The sequence below is a fragment of the Athene noctua genome, chromosome 31 (genome assembly GCF_965140245.1).
Source record: "Athene noctua chromosome 31, bAthNoc1.hap1.1, whole genome shotgun sequence".
NCBI lineage: Eukaryota > Metazoa > Chordata > Aves > Strigiformes > Strigidae > Athene > Athene noctua.
In genome coordinates, this window is record NC_134067.1 from 1,596,286 (window position 1) to 1,614,700 (window position 18,415).

Below are 18,415 nucleotides of genomic sequence, written 5' to 3' on the forward strand. Positions count from 1 at the left end.
TTAAGTTCAAGTTCGACAAAAGCAGATTTCATCTTTGAGATCGTCCTGCTGCGACGTTACCGCGGGAGCGGGACCTGCCGCCGGGCCCACGGGCTCATCCTGCACCCGCAGCTCTGGGAGCTCGACACCGTGTTCGTTAGGCCGTGACGAGGTTTTGGCCTCGTTAGCCCCTAATGAGCCCACAGGGCAGGTGCCCCCTCTGCCACCACGGCGCAGGCACCGGCTCTGTGGAAGGTGACAGGGCCCGCCCGTGGCTCGTAGCCAAACCCAGCTCTTGGTGGCCCCAGGGCTGTGGGCCAGCGTGGCGGGGAGCCCCTCTTTGGGGGGGCAGGCCCATGTTTCCCTCAGATCCCTGACCCCCAGGGGCCACTGGTCCCCTCAGGCCACCAGCCCCCACAGGCTGATGGTCCCTTCAGACCTGCTGGTCCCCTCAGGTCCCTGATTTCCCTGGGCCACAGGTCCCCAGAGGCCACCAGACCCCACAGGCCACTGGTCCCATCAGCCCCCTCAAGCTGGTCCCCTCAGATTCCTGACCCCCTGAGGCCAGCAGTTCCCTCAGGCCACCAGCCCCCACGGGCCACAGGTCCCTTTAGGCTGCTCTCCTCAGGCCATCAGCCTCCTCAGGCACCAACCCCACAGGCCACTGGTCTCTTCAGGCCACTGGTCCCCTCGGGCCACCAGCTCTCACAAGCCACTGGCCCTCTCAGGCCACTGGTCCCCTCGGACCACCAGCCCCCTCAGGCCACTGATCCCCTCAGGCCACTGGTCCCCACAGGACACTGGCCCCCTTGGGCCACTGGTCCCGTCAGGCCACCAGCCCCCACAGGCCATTGGTCTCTTCAGGCCACTGGTCCCCTTGGGCCACCAGCTCCCACAGGCCACTGGTCCCCTCCGGTGCCCGCCCCACGGCCAGCGCTCCCCCCGTCCCGGTGGCCCCGGCCCCGCCCCGCTCCCGGTGTGTATGTGGGGGGGGTGGGGTGTTGGTGGGTGTGTCCCCTCAAACCCCGCCCCCCTCCCCGCGCCTGCGCAGCCCCGCCCACCCCCCCTCCCTCCCCCATTGGCTCCCACCGCCGCTGCCCACGTGACTCCCAGCCCACTCCCCCACTTTTTTTTTTTTTAAATTTTTTTTTTTTTTTCCCTCCCGCTCAACCCCAACCTCCGCCGCCGCCCCCCCCGCCCCCCCCCCTCCTCGCGCGCGGCCGCGCGCCCCCCGCCGGCGGCGGCTCCGCCCCCCGCGCTGCAGTCTCGCGCCCCGCCGCACCGCGCACCGCGCCCCGCACCGCGGCCAGGCCCCGGCCCGGGCCCCGCCGCCGCTGAGGGACCCGCAGCGAGCACCCCCCTCCTCCTTCATCCTCCTCCTCCTCCTCCTCCTCCCGCCGCGGGCAGCCCCCCCGGTAGGAACCCCCGGGGCTGAGGGGGAAGCCCGGCGCCGAGGCGGGCCGGGGGGCGGTGCCGGGCGGACGGGCCGCGGAGGAGGGCGGGTAGGCCGGTGTGGGGAGGGGACGGGGGGGGAGTAGAGGTGGTTGGGGGGGGTGAGGAGGGGGGGGGTGGCGGCGGGCCGCGGGCCGCGCCGGCGGTGACCCGGCCCCCTTCCCCTCCTCCCCTCCCTCCCTCCCTCCCTCCCGGCCCATTGTGCTGTGGAGACAAAATGGCGGCGGGCGGCCGTTGGGCCGGGGGTGAGTGAGGGGAAGGCTGGGGGGGGGGCGGGGGGAGCGTTAGGAATTGAGGAGGGGGGGAGCTGCGCCGCGTTCGCCCCCTCCTCACATCCCGCACGCCCCCCCCGTCCCCTCGCAGCCGCCCTTCGCGCCGTGGCGGGGACCGCGCGCCGTGGGGGGGGTCTCGCCGTGCTCCCCCCCCCCCCCCCCCTCCCATTTCCCGCCGCCGCTTTGTTCTCGCCGCGTTTGCAAATGGCGGCAGCGGCCCGCCTGCCCTTTCACCCCCCCCCAACACACACACACACCCCCCCCGTGACGGCCGGTTCCCCGCGCTCACGCGTGGGGACGGGCGGTGCTGCCTGTGTGGGAGTGGGGAAGAGGGGAAGGCTGGTCCTGGGGGGGTGGGGGGGGGTCCTGGGCCCCTTCCCGACCCCCCAACCCACCCCTCCAGGCCCACGAAGGCTCCCCGCGGCCCGCAGGCTTCTCCCCTCTGTCGCGGGGGGGAAGGGGGGGGGGGCACAGGTGAGGTGGAAACATCCCCTTTGTTGTGTTTTAAATCCTACCTCCTTCCCTCAGGCACAGGACCACGCTCTGCTGTCCTAAACTTCACTCCCCAGGGTTTTACCTGGGCTCTCCCATCACTCGCTCGTAATTCCCCTTCTTCTCATCGATCCCGTTATTTGTAGCTGCTCAGTTTCTGGACGGTTCAGGGAGAGAAAAAAAACCAAACACCCACAAAAACCTCCCTGCGCGTCACTTGTTTACCATCCCCTGGGTCAGCCAGGTAGCCCTGTGCTGGGGGATAGATGCTCTCAGGGTCCTTAGACCTGGAAGAGCTTTTGCCTGCGAGTTTCCCGTCCCCACGCAGACACGAGCGAGGCGTTCAGGCTTCGCGCTCCTTCCGTCATCCTCTTCAGGTACGACAGGCTCAAAACGCAGATTAAACCCAACGAATTCTGCCTTAAAACGTAGAAGCTTTCTAAAACGAAACGCGCTTCTACGTGCGTGCTAAACTTTCCCCTGATCTAGGGCAGAAGTTTCAGCCTTTTTGCATTCTGTTTATCGTTTTTTCTCATCCACCCCCCCAACAAATGTTTCGGAGAGGCTGCTCCTTCCATTGGAAGCCTCGAATCGAGTGGAAAGTTTGTTGGTGAAATCGAGCTGGTAGTGGAAATCGTAGGAGGGGGAGAGCAGAGCGGGCGAGGCTAAAAACAAGGGTGGAATTTCAAAGTTTCTCCTTTTTCTCAAATTTTAATGACGATCAGCCTCAAGAGCGATGTCAGGAATTGTGCGTTACTGGGCGCGTTCGTGTTTTTAACTTGTTCTGTGGTTCTTTTCCCCAAGAGGCGAATCCTGTGGTGCTGCAGCATCAGCTCCTGGGTTCTCACTAGCAATGAACTTCAGTGATTTCCAGAAGAGCACTAACGTCCGTCGTTAGGAATCGCAGGAAACGGGACTCTAGTTTCTTAGGCTGTTGTAGTAGTTTCTGGCTGTAGAAACAGCTGCCTCGCTAGGTCAGATTTCAACTCATTTCTTACCTCGCTTGGAGGAAATTAAGGGAGTTTTAAGAAAACTTATTATATACAAAGTGTCCCAGTTCATCGGGGTCCAGTCCAGAGTAGGAGCGGATTGGGAAGCCAGCCCCCGCCAAACTTGGGAAGATGTCTTGTGGGCTCCTGCAGGTAGCTGGGGAAAACTCTCCCCGCTCAGCGGGCGCTGACATCTGGGTCTAATTACAATTAGATCCGGATTTGTAACAAAATCAAAGTCGTCCTGTACGTAACGTTTGCAGGATTGGAATTGGAGGTATTTCTGTGCCGTAGAATGCTGAGTCCATACAGCAACGGCGGCTCGAGGAAATGAGCTTTCTTGTTTTTTATCCTAGAAAATTCCTCAAGTCCTGAGCCCCAGCTCTGTTTGTGAAACAAGTAGCGCAGCAGGGTCCCGGTTTCCGCCCAGCCCCTTCACGTTACTTTATGGAGTTATAGCAGCGTTACTCTAGTAAAGCATTATTTGGGCTGTTAATTCTTTTTAATTTTTGTTATTATACCAGTATCTGGGGCAATTTATACATAAGATTGGCCGGGCTCGCTTGCAGTCTGTGTCACCTGTAAAGCGTGAAATGTAAACCTGGGTCTGTGAGCTGTACGCAGCGATGACTGGCGAGGCTGGAAGCAGCCGACTTGGGGTAAATTCTGGTGGAAAAAAGCAAAAGTAAGCATCAGTCTGGTTTCCTGCTGAGTGAAACCCATTGCGAGTGGAAGGACTCCCAGAGCAATGGGGTTTGGTGGCGAGCTCTGGAATAATCGAGGCGTGAGTGACATTCCCCAGCAGTGTTTTGGAAAATGCTGGTTACCGGCCAGTTTTGATGGGTACTTGGTGGTGAAATGAAGTGAAACAGCTGGTGGGTGGGTGCAGATGATGATGACCTTCATCTCCATCACCTTCAGGTACAGAAGCTCTTTGCCCCTCTCCTGTTAACGCCTTTTAAATGGCACTTAACAACTCTTGGGGTTACCACAGAACATCAGGGTGTTTGGAGGACTGGGATTGCCCCTGTGTGGTTGTAGTTAGAGGTACATGAAGAGTTCTATTAAAGATGTTTGGTCAAATTGAATCAAGCAACTGCCGGTTCTTAACGCTGGTCGTGTGGGAAGCGATGTTACGGACGCCGACGAGCCAATCCCAGTGGGTGCGAGACGGCTTTTTGAAGTTCTTGCCAGAAGCCTGCTCGCATCCGAAGGCGATCTTGGGAAGCTGTCGTCTTCCCCACAGCAGAAATCGGTCCTGCAGGACATGAATGTTTCTCTGCTCGAAGGCCCCTTGGCTGAAACAGAGGAACAAAGTCCAGGAATTTTAACAAAAGGACTTCGCTGCCTCAGCTGGGCTGTCGGAGGGGGTTAGTTCCCTTCGAAAATGGCTTCTGGGTTGGGAACAAGCTGTTGTGATCTTTGGCTCAATTGGTTGAATTTTAGGAGTTGCGAGCGCTCTCTTCAAAACCAGACTTGCAGGTGTAAGTTTATACTATTTCTTCCTGATGAAGTAAGTGAAGAGACTCGGTGCAGCTACTGAACTTGTATTGATCCCAATTAAAAGCAGGCTTGTTTACCTCGGGGCTGCAAGATGAATTTGGGGTAAAAAGTGTATGGCGAAGAGTTGCTTCTGAGTAGCCTGCAGGAAAGCTGTCACCTTTCTTGGCAGCCAGGTGAAGGCAGCCCAGTTCTGCACCTCACGGAGTTCTCTCCGCTTAGAGACTTAATTTTCCCAGCACAGGCTGCTCTGGCGGGGAGCACATTACCTTCGGTGTGCTTTGGTTTAGAAATACGAACAGGAACTTTGGAAAAAAACAGTTTTAATGTGAAAAACCTCTTGGGAATAAGGACCCAAAAATCAAATTCTTAGGGCAGCGAACAAGAAGGAGGGAGGGGAAAACCGAGCAGTGGGGTGTCGTTGCTTCTGGAGGGGGATCGTAGGAGGGAATGGCTCACAGCGTTTGCTCTGTGCCTGAGCTGGTGGATGGTAAATGAGCATGTGGTGGTCGTTAAGCTGCCAGGCGGGTAACGCAGAACCTTCTCTGAGGGAGCCCGTGCGCACTGGGGGGCAGAGCTGTGTCACACCTGGCCGTGGTTGTTACTGTGAGCACTGAGTGTAAGTCATGGGGAGCAGAAAACCGGGCTTTCGCTAACGAGTTTGCATACTTCTAACTTAATTTCTTGCTTCCAGTGATGGATGGCAGTTATTTCTGTTCCTGCGTACTTTCAGCAAGCAGGCTGTGGGACGGACCAGCCTGCCAGCATCGCTGACTGGCTTTCTGTTGCTTTCAGATCGCAGAAAAGTGTGGTACTGGGACAGTCTTTTTGGTGGGAGGATCTAAATCAGCACATTTCAAACGCTTGGGCAGAGATTTGAAAGCAAAAATGGTAAGGATCAGGAGGTTTCGGGCTCGCGAGGTGTATATCCACCTTTCCATTCTGGCTAAAATGGTTTTAAAATCTCTTTTCAGCGACCAATGCGTATTTTTGTGAACGACGACCGCCACGTGATGGCCAAACATTCGGCCGTTTACCCGACACAGGAGGAGCTGGAGGCCGTTCAGAATATGGTGTCCCACACGGAGCGAGCGCTCAAGGCTGTGTCCGACTGGATCGACGAGCAAGAAAAAGTCAGTGGGGAGCAGCCAGAAACAGAGTCCATGGAGACGGCAGCCGAAGAGGAAAACAAGGAAGGAGGGTAAGGAACGTCACGGTGCGCGGCCTTGTGAAGGGCACGGTTGGGAGTGACGGCACCTTCTGATTTAGATCAGGAAAAATCTGCTCGCTGAAGGTGGAAAAGTTGTTTTCCCTGGCTGTGGGATTAAGAGGAATTAACCACCACGGGGTTGAAGTGCCTTTTCCCGTGCGGGTGTGGTCAGTCCTGGGGGGGGTCGTTTGTTGTCTTGAAGTGTTGCAGACCTGTCCCTCGGCTCGGGGTGGCCATCAGCACCTCCCCACCTGCTGTTAATTCTGGATGTTTTGGAGCCCCCGTGACCAGAGCCCGTGTGTTTGCAGGGACCAGAAGGCCTCGGAGCAGCTGACCAGGACCCTGCGGGGCGTGATGCGCGTGGGGCTTGTAGCCAAAGGCCTCTTGCTGAAGGGGGACTTGGATCTCGAGCTGGTTCTTCTTTGCAAAGATAAACCCACCACAGAGCTCCTGGAGAAAGTAGCTGACAATCTCGGAGTACAGCTTGCTGTGAGTAAAACCTCCCCACGCTTGCGTGTGCTTGCGGCAGAGCGAGTGGAAGAGCTTTTAAGTGGTTAAAAAGACACTGAGGACGTGTGTTTTGATCCCTTCCTCTTGGAAAAGTCATTTTCACAGGCGTGTGGCCTTACTCTGGAGTCGCCTTGTGAAATAAACTTCTCTGTTAGCTGAAGTTTTGTTTATAGAACTTGGTTTTTGTTGGAAGAGGCTGTTTGAAATCTCTCAGAAGCGAATTAAGATGATAGCTAAGTGGGGAAATTATCTTGCAGGCTATTACTGAAGACAAATACGAAATAATCCAGTCGGTGGGTGACGCTGCCATTGTAATTAAGAACACAAAAGAGCCGCCGTTGACGCTGACCATCCACTTGACGTCGCCTGTAGTCAGAGAAGAAATGGAGAAACAGTTAGCTGGAGGTATGGCAGACTGCAAACGGCCAACAGTCGGTTGGCAACCCGTACATTTCTGTTGCTAATTCGCTGTTAAAGCGTGCTCTTCAGTTTCAGCCGAAGCGGCAACAATTATTTTTGTGCAAATTCAAAATTCCGTAAGAGAAGACCAACCTCATGAGATCACGGTTACGGTTTATTTGGACCAAGCTTCCGAAACTGAGTAGCACCTTTCAGATGGGATTTTGCTCTTTTTTTTTTTATCCTTTTTATTTTTTTTTTCCTTTATTTTACTTGGGCCTTTAGTTCACTAATATGTCATCTTGTTGTATTAATCTTGTTTCGTACCTAGCCATGTAAGTGGCCTGCACAGTGACATAAAAATATAAACCAGATACGTTTAAGAAAAAAAAAAAAAATCTCGAAGGCTTCTTGTTAAATGACTTTGCATGTACATGAAATTGGATGTTCCACGCAGTTTGTGTTGCAGCAAGAATGATAAGTGCTCTGGGTCTCCTCGATTGGCTGTTTCATCAGCTGAAGTTCAGAATTCCAGACAGCGATGCAGAGTTTTGGATAAAGTTAGCTTCTCCATTGGCTCTCAAATTCCCTTTGGAATTGGCAGACGGTTTTTGGCGCGTGAATTACGATGGCTTCTGTCTCGTAGGCGCCGTGCCGTCGAATTGGTGGCTGTCAACCTCTCGCTCTGTGCACTAGCCTTATCTAAAACCCTGGTCTTGAGAAACTTTGCGCTTTTTCAAACCTTATCTTCAGTTTTGCTGCAGCACAGACTGGGAAATATCTTTGTGCTCTATTGACTGTCTTTTGGTTTTGATATCTGACCTCGTCTACCAAGCCTTCTAGTTTGTCAATTTTAGGGACGCTGGACCTTTGACCAACAGGACGCTCTCTGTCACGGGTTGGGGCCAGGGCAGTCAAGCCTTATGGGCGGAGGGGGTTCCCTTGATCCTCACAAAGCTTCTCCCCCCACTCCTCCGCTACAGCGAAATGCAGAGTGGGGGGTTCTTTTTATTTTAAATTTCCCTTTGTTACCTATTACCGGCCTCCTACGCCACCACTTCATTCGAGTCGTAAAGGATTTCTGTCCTCTCCCACCGAGCTTCACGCCCCGTCTCCTCGCAGAATAGACTTCAGCCCCTCCCAGTTAATTGAACCTCCCCCCTCGCTGCAGTTTGCATTTCGAAGCGAGGCCGCTAGGCGAACGCACTGCAGACCCCTCCTTCCACGGTACAGGAGCTAGATCAGGATCTTTTGGGAGCCTCAGCTGCCCGTTAGGAAGCTGCCTCATCCCCTCTCCGCCTGACAGATCCCCCTTGGTCAAACTGTGCCTTGTCTTCTTATTCCATCCACGAATAGAAACGCTATCAGTCACCGACTCCCCGGACGTTCTGGACAGGCAGAAATGCCTTGCTGCCTTGGCGTCACTGCGACACGCCAAGTGGTTCCAGGTTTGCATTTTGTTCTTATATTTGTCTTTAAGTAGAAAATTTGTAAAGTCTTTTGACTCTTTTTGTTTTTTTATTTAAAATACTTTAATGTCGGATGATAGTTAGACGTGCTGAACTTAGCGTCTGTCAACGGTACAGTTGCTAAAGAAGCACTTAAGCGAATTAAATGGTCGGCAGGAACCTTTTTTAAAGAATAGATGCATAGCTGCTGCTTTGTGTTAAGAGTAATGTTGCCTTTGTACACGACGGTTGTTGTTCTAAGTGCTAAAATGGTGACGCGAAATACTGTTTACCCTTGACAAAGTAGCACCACGAAAATGAATGTCTGCAAACGAGCAGTTTGGGGGTTTTTATTGACTGTGTGTCTGCTTTTGATTCTTATTCTAGGCCAGGGCTAACGGGCTGAAGTCGTGTGTCATAGTGATACGAGTGCTGCGAGACCTGTGTACTCGGGTTCCTACTTGGGCGCCTCTGAGAGGATGGGTAATGCTCCTTTTTTTTTGTTCATTTCTTGGGGATTTGGTGCTGCTTTCCCCGAAGCAGCGTTGGGCTCTTCACTCTGCGCGCGGCCCGTGTCCCAAGTTAGAGATATAAACGGTGTGAGCGAAGCTTCTGCCCTTAGAGGTTGCATCTCGGCCATCCGTGGCGTAAATCGTTTGAGCGGTTCGTTTCTGCAGCATAAAAATCTCCTCGTTTGGGAAGAGGCAGCAGCCTCCAGCCCCGATCGCAGCGCGAGCGCCTGCCGGGCTTCTCTCACTCTTCCAACCTGTCTTTCAGCCTCTCGAGCTGCTGTGTGAGAAATCTATCGGAACTGCCAACAGACCCATGGGCGCTGGCGAGGCTCTGAGGAGAGTTCTCGAGTGCCTCGCCTCGGGGATCGTGATGCCAGGTTAGGTGGTTCTCTGCATTTACATTGCAAAGCGAAGCCGAAATGCGGCGCGGGCGGAGCTCCCAGGCGCGGTCACCTTGCCGTAGCGTTCGAGAAGTCCCTCGTGGTGTGTGCGGGCAGCCTAGACTCGGAGCTCAGACAGCCCCCGGCGTAGACGGGTACTACAGTACCTTGCCGTTACCTAGGGCACGTGTGTTCAGAGCTACGGACCCATGACGTTAAACCCCCCCGTAGAGAGAGGTTCCAGCTTCCACGAGCGTAAAATTTGCTTCCCTGAGGGGTCGTGACCAGCCTCACTGCTAATTGTACGTGTGAAATAGCCCAGGCGAGTTTCACAATGTTGGACATTGGATGGATCATGTCAGTCCGTGTTCTCCGAGAGATGAGTGTTGATTGATGCCAAGGGAATACTTAGTTTAGTTTCTTTAGAAACACCAGGATAATTCTCTGCATATCTTCCTTGTTTCCTGCCTTCAGATGGTTCTGGTATTTATGATCCTTGTGAAAAAGAAGCCACTGATGCTATTGGGCATCTAGACAGACAACAAAGGGAAGATATCACACAGAGTGCTCAGGTATAGTTTTGACTACAGATGTTACGAAAACTTAATCAGTTCAACTGACTCTGAACTTCCATATTGGTTAATGGTAGTATAGTAACCTCACAGAGGTCGGTGTTAACTTTTTTAATATCTAGTCAAGTAAAAGAAATACATATGGGTCCCACACCAATAAGGAATTTGTAGCTTGGCCAACCAGAAGCAAAGTATCAGGTTTTAAATAGTGACTTGCTACCACGACCCGTATTTTGGGTTGAACTGCAAAAATTCAGAGAGTCCTATTTAAACTGATGAGGATTTCTGTGTAGGGGTGGGTAGAATGTTCCTGTCTGAAACTGTGCAGGGAACAGAGAGTGGTGGAGCCGCTTGCGCGTCCCAGTAACACATGTTTAATCTTTCTAGCACGCTCTGAGACTTGCTGCTTTTGGCCAGCTTCACAAAGTCTTGGGGATGGATCCCCTACCCTCCAAAATGCCCAAGAAACCAAAGAACGAAAACCCCATTGACTATACTGGTACGTACTCGGCAGAAAACCCAAACCCAAATCGCCTTTCCGAGGCTTTTGCTGCTGCTGTTGCTGAAAACTGGAAGACTGAGGGGGTTTTTGTTACTGCTGTTACAGTCCAGATTCCTCCCAGTACAACATACGCTGTCACGCCAATGAAGCGTCCAATGGAGGAGGACGGAGAGGAGAAATCTCCCAGCAAAAAGAAAAAGAAGATTCAGAAAAAAGGTATTGAGTTAACGAGAGGTAGGTACAAATGGCTACCCGAGAGCTGTTCGCAGGCCGAGGCGGGGGGCAGGTTGTGGAAGAGCTCTTGCAAGTGTTTGGTCTTGGGTGATGCTGTAAATAGGGGTTACAGGGCGCGCGAATTTAAAAAAACAAACAAAAAGCAACACCTTAACCCTGTAAGATTTTTACTTGGTATAACTTAAACTCTCACAAGGAGGAAAATGCAGAACTTGTCTGAAATTGGTTATGTTTCTTTGAAAGAGATGACAAACAGCCGCAAACTTTTGTGGTTTTTTGCTTTGTTCAGAGGAAAAACTCGAACCTCCCCAGGCCATGAATGCACTGATGAAACTAAACCAGCTCAAACCTGGCCTCCAGTACAAACTTGTCTCTCAGACTGGTCCCGTTCACGCTCCGATCTTTACGATGTCTGTGGAAATTGATGGCAGCACATTTGAGGCATCGGGACCTTCCAAAAAGACAGCCAAATTGCACGTGGCGGTGAAGGTAAGAGCCGTGGGTGTGCCAGCTCCTGCCAGAGGCCTCTCCTTAGGAGGCGGTTTGATTGCTGACCTCGTTACATTGCAAAGGGGCAACTAAATTGATGGTGACAGCAGCCGGGTGTGAGGAGTGTCCCAAACCCTTCAGGACAGGGAGGAGGGGAGCCAGACACCAGTGTTGTCTGCTGTGTGTGGAGTCTGGGGGCAGAGGACTTCACAAATCTCAGCGTTTGGGGGATGCCTGGCGCCTGGACTGAACTCAAAAAAGGATTCTTGAGCAGTGTTGTCGGGTGTTTCCCCTGAAAGGTGAGTGCCACTCAGTAACCTACTCTCCTTGCTCTAGGTGTTACAAGATATGGGGTTGCCTACAGGAGTGGAAGGCAAAGAATCTGGGAAAGGAGACGAATCAGCAGAGGAAACAGAACAGAAACCAGTCGTTGTCGCTCCTCCTCCTGTAGTAGAAACTGTCTCGACGCCCACTGCTGCCTCCCCTCCTTCAGATCAGACCCCAGAGGTGAGCACGGCCGGGGGGGTGAGACGGGCCCCACCGGGGCTGTGGGGTGAGGTGGGACACGGTTGGAAGGGCCCGGTGGCAGCGGGTTGCTCTGATGGTGTTTTGTACCGTTGAGGTACCGTGGTGGTACAACTGATGAAGTTAAAAAATCAGGGGAGCTCGTTCCGAGCTTACCTCCTTCAGATCTTTTCCAAAATAACACGGTTTGGAAGCGGCTTGAGAGTCCCTCGTTCTGTTTTTTTGTTTTTTTGTGGTTTTTTTTTGTGGGAGTTTACATCACCTCTTCTCTACTTCCAGAATGTGAAACAACAGGGACCAATTCTGACAAAGCATGGCAAGAATCCCGTCATGGAGCTGAACGAGAAGAGGCGTGGGCTGAAGTACGAGCTGATTTCCGAAACGGGCGGCAGCCACGACAAGCGCTTCGTCATGGAGGTGAGGTGACCCCCGGTCCCTCGTCCCAGCTCGGGTGTCTCTTACCAAGGCTCTCAAGTCAGAATTAAAAATCATAAAATCACGGGATGGTTTGGGTTGGAAGGGGCCTGTTAAAGATCGTTGAGCGGGTGGGGATGTTTTCACAGCATCAGGCCTCATCCAGTCTCACCTTGAGCCCTTCTAACTCCTGGAATTATCTGCAGGCAACACAGAAAATGGTTAATTTTCCCAAGTGGCAGCTTCTGTTCCTGCCCTTTCTGCTTACATGCACTGACTTAATCCCTTCCAAAGGTGGAGGTTGACGGGCAGAAATTCCAAGGAGCCGGTTCCAATAAAAAGGTGGCGAAAGCCTACGCTGCTCTGGCTGCGCTGGAGAAGCTCTTCCCAGATGCTCCCGTTGCCATCGAGCAGAACAAGAAGAAGAGAGCCCCCGTGCCCGCGAGGGGGGGCCCCAAGTTTGCAGTAAAAGTAAGTAAATCCACAATTCAACGACTTCCTGGTGTAACTTAACGGTTTTGTAGCACCATTGTCTCCTGCTCTGTGGTTTTAATCCCTTTTTGGGGAGGGGAAATAATTTAAGGTGTGGAGGGAAACCAGGATCTGCTTGAAAGCAGAAATTCATTGAGTTTTACAGAAAACAGCCTGTTTTCTGGAGATGGCCCTTACTGGGTGCCTGCCCCCCTGTGTTTCACTTAGCCCCCTCTCCGAGGCAGGGGGGTACCCGGCACGTTCCGGAGGCCCCGCTGTCCCCCCCCTGGAAAAGTGGTTTTTTTTGTTTGTTTGTTTTGGGTTTTTTTGTCACCTCGGGGGCCAGGCGGTGCCTTCTGGAGCCGGGTGACACGTTTTTTGTTTTTTTTTTTCTCTCTCCCCTCAGCAGCACAACCCGGGTTTTGGGATGGGAGGCCCCATGCACAACGAGGTGCCTCCTCCCCCCAACATGCGTGGCCGTGGCAGAGGTGGCAACATCCGAGGCCGGGGCAGAGGCCGGGGGGGATTCGGTGGCAACCACGGTGGCTACATGAATGCAGGTGAGATCCAGCCCCTTCCCACCCAAACCAGTATTTTGTCTCGGAGCGTGACGGGAAACACGAGGCCTTTTGTCTGCTTCCATTTCCTTTTCTTTCAACGTTTTTTTTTTTTTTTTTTTTTCTTTGAATCTAGGTGCTGGCTACGGAAGCTATGGTTACGGAGGCAATTCCGCGACAGCAGGCTATAGTAAGTGGTTTTCATCTTAAATTTGGAAACTCATCGAGCTGCTGGGGGTGTGAGACTCGGCGCGGGTTGCACCGTGCTCGTGCAGGAGCCCTCCTAAGGGGGTTTCTCTCTCTCTCTCTTTTTTTTTTTTTTTTTTTTTTTTTAAACGCGAAGTCATGAAAGGTGGCTTGTGTGCTCATTAAAAAGTTAAAAACGCGAATCCAGGTGACTTCACGTTTCCTCTAAAACTGTGAATATTTTAAATTTCTCTGCTTTAAGCCATGTGAAGCTATCGGCCACACTTTTGAATGTGATTTCCCTGAAAATACCCAGCGATTGGTCTTGAGAAGAAGCCTTCATTGGGGGGTGACAGGAGCAGAGAAATCTAAAACATGACTTTTTCAAATGTGGCGCATTTTGCCATCTTCAAAAGAATTCTAATTTTTTCTCTCTGCTCTGTCTCCCCCTTTTGTAGGTGACTTTTTCACAGACTGCTACGGCTATCATGATTTTGGGTCTTCCTAGATCATCTAAAAGTATTGCACAAAAAACAGCTTTTTACTCCAATTTTCTCGAACTCCAAAACCCAAAGTGTTCGTGCCGTGTCCCCGTGCTTCACTGGGTTTCTCAACAGTGGCTTTTCACCGCAGCTTGTCTGAAACTCTCTTAGCCTGCAGAACTAAGACAGTGGCAGTTTTTATTGTGATTTGCCTTTGAACTTGGTTGTATCGATGTACACAACAGGGGGAACCAATTATCCGAGAATGTTTTTGTGCACCTCGCACAAATTTCCAAGCCAGCTCCGTTCAGCGTAAAGGCAAAAAGCCCATCTTTGCTTTTTATGGAAAGCATTACTTTATTTTTAAGAAACTGAAGTGTTTTAATCGACCTTTGTCTTAATTTACAGCAGGTTTTGTACAAAATTTTGAGCCTTTTAATAAATCCCAGCAATTGGGTACACGCCTCTCGATATTGGGAAGACTTTTCAACATCTCTTGAACGTAGTACAGCCCAGCTTTTTAAGCATGCGAAATGTTGACTTGTACGTGGAAACCGTGTGTGCTAAAAATTTTAATCCTACATCCTCTGTAACACGCTGGTGGATTCCCGCTGAGGGGTGTGACTTGTCGTGGCCGGTAGCTAGTGTACTCACAAGGTATTGTAATCGTGCTTCCCATCCTGCCACAATAAACATCCAGGCGTTAGGGGTTAGCGTGGACACGTTAGTGACCTCGGAAACGCACCGATTCCGTCGTTAACGCGAAACCCGCCTCCTCCTGAGCCGCACGTAAAGGGCCAAAAGCACTTAACGGCCAAGCTGGAAAACGCTCGTCGCCCTAAAAGTACTTTTAATCGCCTGGAGAATTAAATCTCACCGGAATCGGGGGGGGAATTTCCCAGTTGGCCAGTCGAGACCCCGAGTCGCTGAATTCCGAGTGTTTGGTCCTTTGTTCTTGCTGCGGTGGTTGTTTTGCAAACTGCGTCGTGTTTTGTCGCTGGTTTTAGCCGCAAAGCTGCACCTCTGCCTTCATTTAACTTGGGAGGCTCCACCACCTTTGAGTTAACTCGGTACTGAAACCAGCTAAAGGAAAACAAAAACCGTTGGCTATGGAGCACCAGGTTGTGGGGTTTTTTTTAAAAAAAAAAAAAAAAAAAAAGTCCAAGGCGTTTAGTGGATACTTAAAAAAAGAATTATTATAAAGATGCATGCCCTATTTTTTTGTAGAGAGCTGTTGTTTGAGATAATGACTTTTTATACAAGGGAGCAGATCCTGTCCCGAATGAGGTGGCAAAACTGCCCTTTTTTTAAGCGACTACGTGTTAAAATAACACCTCGTGTGCTGGATATTTGTATTCTTTAGCTTTGATTTGGGGAAAGTCGAACATAATCCGATGTCAAACAGCATTAAAACTTCATAGTTAAATATGAAGTGTTGGTGTAAAATGGAAATTCCACGACTCTTGACTTGGGAGACACCAACTGCCAGCAGCTGCAGCTTGAATTTACGTGGTGCCAGTCGGAATCCCTCGCTCTGGAGAAACCCCCCACGCCCCGACCAAGGACGGGGAGTTTGGTACAAGTGTCTCCTGCAGCCAGGAGATGTTTTTGCTCCCACCGTGGCATTTGGGGCTGGAGATAAATCAATCACAGAACCTCGTTTCTGCGCAGCTAAAGCGTGATCTTCTGCGGAAGAGGAAAAACCAAAAATCTTGTGTAGAAATGTTACTGTAGTGCAGGGGGGGCGCAGACAAGAAACGATTTAAACGATCAAAAAATGAAAAGTGAGGTGCCTGGAAGAGCTGCAAACACCGGATGTAGGAACTGAGCTGGGACTCGCCTTCCCCCTGCCTCATCCCCCTAGTTTCACACGGGATTGCCCAAGCAAAGGGCGTGAGATTTTACTCTTTTTGTCTCCTTTTTAATTAAATTCTCACCCGCCTCTCCCCTGTTCCAGAGGAAGTGCTGGCCAGTCTTTCCCTCTTTTAGAGGTACACGCCGTTACGGACACCGGGGCAGGTTTTTAGTTCGGTTCTAGTATCTTCTATTCCTTGAAAATTAGTTTCCAGTAGGCCAAGTCTGCCGGTAGAGCAAATCTTCTCCCACTGAGCCCAGCACCGAGCCCGCCCCGACGCTCAGCTTGCAGCAATCGGGCGGGGGAAAAGAATCGCTGGAAGAGCTTGACTGTAGTCCTCTTGATAAATAAAAGTTAAACCCGGCCTAACTCTGGCCTCCGTGGAGTGCTGTCCCATCTGGCCTCTGTGGGGTGTGCAGAGCCCTTGGAGGCTTTCGGGGACCGTGGTAGCACCCCAGTTGTGAGGTAAATAGGATGAGCTCTGCACCCACGTCTTAATTTCTGTTGGATTGTCGCTGCTCGCTCACTGTGTAAATCCAGACGGGTGCCTCGGGGCCATCCCCCTGGATGTTGGGTTAATTCCTCGTTACAGGAAACGAGGTTCTTCTCTTGGGGCTGCGGACACGGAGCATCAGGTGCCACTGACGGCGACTTGTCTTGTTTGAGCACCCAATTTTACATCTTTGTAGGGCGATAACTGTCGGTGACTGTAACGCACATTAAAGAAACCGTCGTAGCCCTGAGCTTAGTCCTAAACCCTGGGCTCGTGCTGGAATTAAAGCTGGGGGCGCACGGAGTGGGCGCCGTTCACGGGGCTCTCGGGCTGCGTCTCACGATTCCCCATCCGCTGCTGTTCCACCTGGTGGGGAGTTCCTAAACCCCCCTGCCCCGCCCCGCGCCGTGGCGTGGGGGGGAATCTCGCCACGTCTCGCCCACCTGCCCCCCGCCCCGTGAAGCGCTGCCGGGGCTGATGCTCTTCTCTCTGTTTAGGCCAGTTCTACAGCAACGGTGGCCACTCCAACTCGGGGAGCGGCGGCGGCGGCGGCTCCTCTGGCTACGGCTCCTACTACCAGGGTGGTGATAACTACAACTCCCCGGTTCCTCCGAAACACGGCGGGAAGAAACAGCAGCACGGAGGACAGCAAAAACCCTCCTACGGCTCGGGGTACCAGTCCCACCAGGGCCAGCAGCAGCAATCCTACAACCAGAACCAGTACAGTAACTACGGCCCGCCCCAGGGCAAGCAGAAAGGCTACAACCACGGGCAAGGCAACTACTCCTCCTACTCCAATTCTTACAACTCGCCCGGCGGCGGAGGCTCCGATTACAACTACGAGAGCAAATTCAGTGAGTTGCTTCTCTGGGGAGTAAAATGCAAACAGTGGGTAACGGGGAAATACGCTGGGTCCTGCGTGGAGGAGCCGTGGGACAAGGCGGACGGGTTTGAGCTAAAAGAAGGGAGATTTAGACTCGATCTGAGGAGGAAATTCCCCGCGCTGAGGGCGGGAGCCCCTGGCACAGGCTGCCCAGAGCGGCGGGCGATGCCCCGGGGCCGTTCAGGGGGCTCTGAGCACCTGGGCGGGGGGTGGGCTGGGGGAGCTTTGGGGTCCCCCCACCCCAACCCCATCCCGATATTTTGTGAACTTGGGAGGGTTTAAAGCGCGTTGGTTTAGCTGGTCGAGATCACTGAGGCGTTCTGGAGGAGGAAGGTGGAACCGGCACTCACTGCGCTCTCCCCCCCGCCCCAGGTTACGGCGGCAACAGCGGCCGCGGCGGCGGAGGAAATAACTACTCGGGAGGTGCCTCCTACAACACGGGCTCGCACGGTGGCTATGGGGGAGGCTCGGGGGGCGGAGGGTCCTCGTACCAAGGTAAGCAAGGTCAGTATACGCCATTTCCCGGTAGATTTTTTTTCTCTGTGTCTTTACCACCCCCCCCCCCCGCCTCGGGGCTGCCGGATCGGAGTCAAAACCCCCCGATTCTGCGTTCAAACGGCTCCTTGCTCGGTGCCACGATGCTGACGGCTCCTCTCTCCTTCCCCCCCTTCCCCTCCACAGGTGGATATTCCTCGCAGTCCAACTACAACTCCCCCGGTTCAGGCCAAAATTACAGCGGCCCCCCCAGCTCCTACCAAGCGTCCCAAGGCGGCTACGGCAGAAACGACCACAGCATGAACTACCAGTACAGATAAAGCTGCCCTCCCCCCGCGGGCGCGGCGCTTTCTTCCCTCCCTCGGAATCTTCAGTTTTATCGCCTCACGGTAAACACGTTAAAAAAAAAAAAAAAAAAAAAACCACCCAAAAAAAAAAATCCCCCCCTGCCTCCCCCTGCCCCGTTTCCATGTTGCAGTGCTCTTTGTGATACCGGTCACTAATGGTTGAGTACCTGTAATTCCATACTTAGCTGTATTTTGGGCATCTCTGTATTTAATGGTTTGTTAGTTGCCATTACAACTTTGTCTAAATAGGAAAACGATTTTTTTTTTTTTTTTTTTTTGTTTTGGAGTTAATACAATTTCAGTATCCTTTTTCTATTTAAAAATTGACGTGGAAGTGTGAACACAGTATGGCTTTAAATAGATAAGGGATATGTCATCTGTTAATGCTTTTGTGAAGTGAGTTAAACGAGCTTTCTGTATTTTAATGCTTTAGTGTTTCAGTTTTATAAGTGAAGATTTTATTTTAAAAACCAGTGGGACAGAGTGGGTTTTGTATGCCTGGATCCCTCAGGCAGTACATCTGGAGTAAGCTGAATGTAGACAAATAAACACAAAACTCTTGATGTCTCGGGCTCCAGCCGTCTGGTGTCACCGCCTGCCGCTGCGCTCCTGCCTCTCCAAAACCCCTCAATTCAAAATATTCTCCACATCCTGCAATTTTAATGACCTTAAGCTCTTGGTTTTGAGGCTAAACCCCGCCGGGGCTTTGGCCGGGAGATGACGGACTTCCCCGAGCGCCGACCGGAGGAGCGAGCGGGGCCGGATTG

At 52.4% G+C, this 18,415-nt stretch overlaps 1 protein-coding gene across 9 annotated transcripts; it reads left to right on the forward strand.

The window, feature by feature from the left end:
* The first annotated feature begins 1,529 nt into the window (after positions 1 to 1,529).
* Positions 1,530 to 18,211, forward strand: ILF3 (interleukin enhancer binding factor 3). 9 transcript variants are annotated; one of them, XM_074929804.1, is made up of 20 exons: positions 1,530 to 1,676; positions 5,480 to 5,575; positions 5,659 to 5,885; positions 6,203 to 6,383; positions 6,662 to 6,809; positions 8,160 to 8,251; positions 8,639 to 8,734; positions 9,029 to 9,140; positions 9,618 to 9,715; positions 10,103 to 10,214; positions 10,323 to 10,451; positions 10,741 to 10,940; positions 11,277 to 11,447; positions 11,745 to 11,882; positions 12,174 to 12,350; positions 12,757 to 12,910; positions 13,044 to 13,097; positions 16,421 to 16,777; positions 17,179 to 17,310; positions 17,488 to 18,211. In XM_074929804.1, the coding sequence occupies exons 2-20, from the start codon at positions 5,573 to 5,575 to the stop codon at positions 17,619 to 17,621; spliced, it is 2,715 nt and encodes a 904-aa protein (XP_074785905.1). In that variant the 5' UTR covers positions 1,530 to 1,676; positions 5,480 to 5,572; the 3' UTR covers positions 17,622 to 18,211. The 9 variants fall into 9 exon arrangements, with proteins under 9 accessions (XP_074785905.1, XP_074785908.1, XP_074785907.1 ...); XM_074929801.1 differs by lacking the exon at positions 1,530 to 1,676 and adding an exon at positions 2,199 to 2,572 and having other exon boundaries at positions 17,179 to 17,301; XM_074929800.1 differs by lacking the exon at positions 1,530 to 1,676 and adding an exon at positions 2,201 to 2,572 and having other exon boundaries at positions 12,760 to 12,910.
* Positions 18,212 to 18,415: the final 204 nt, after the last annotated feature.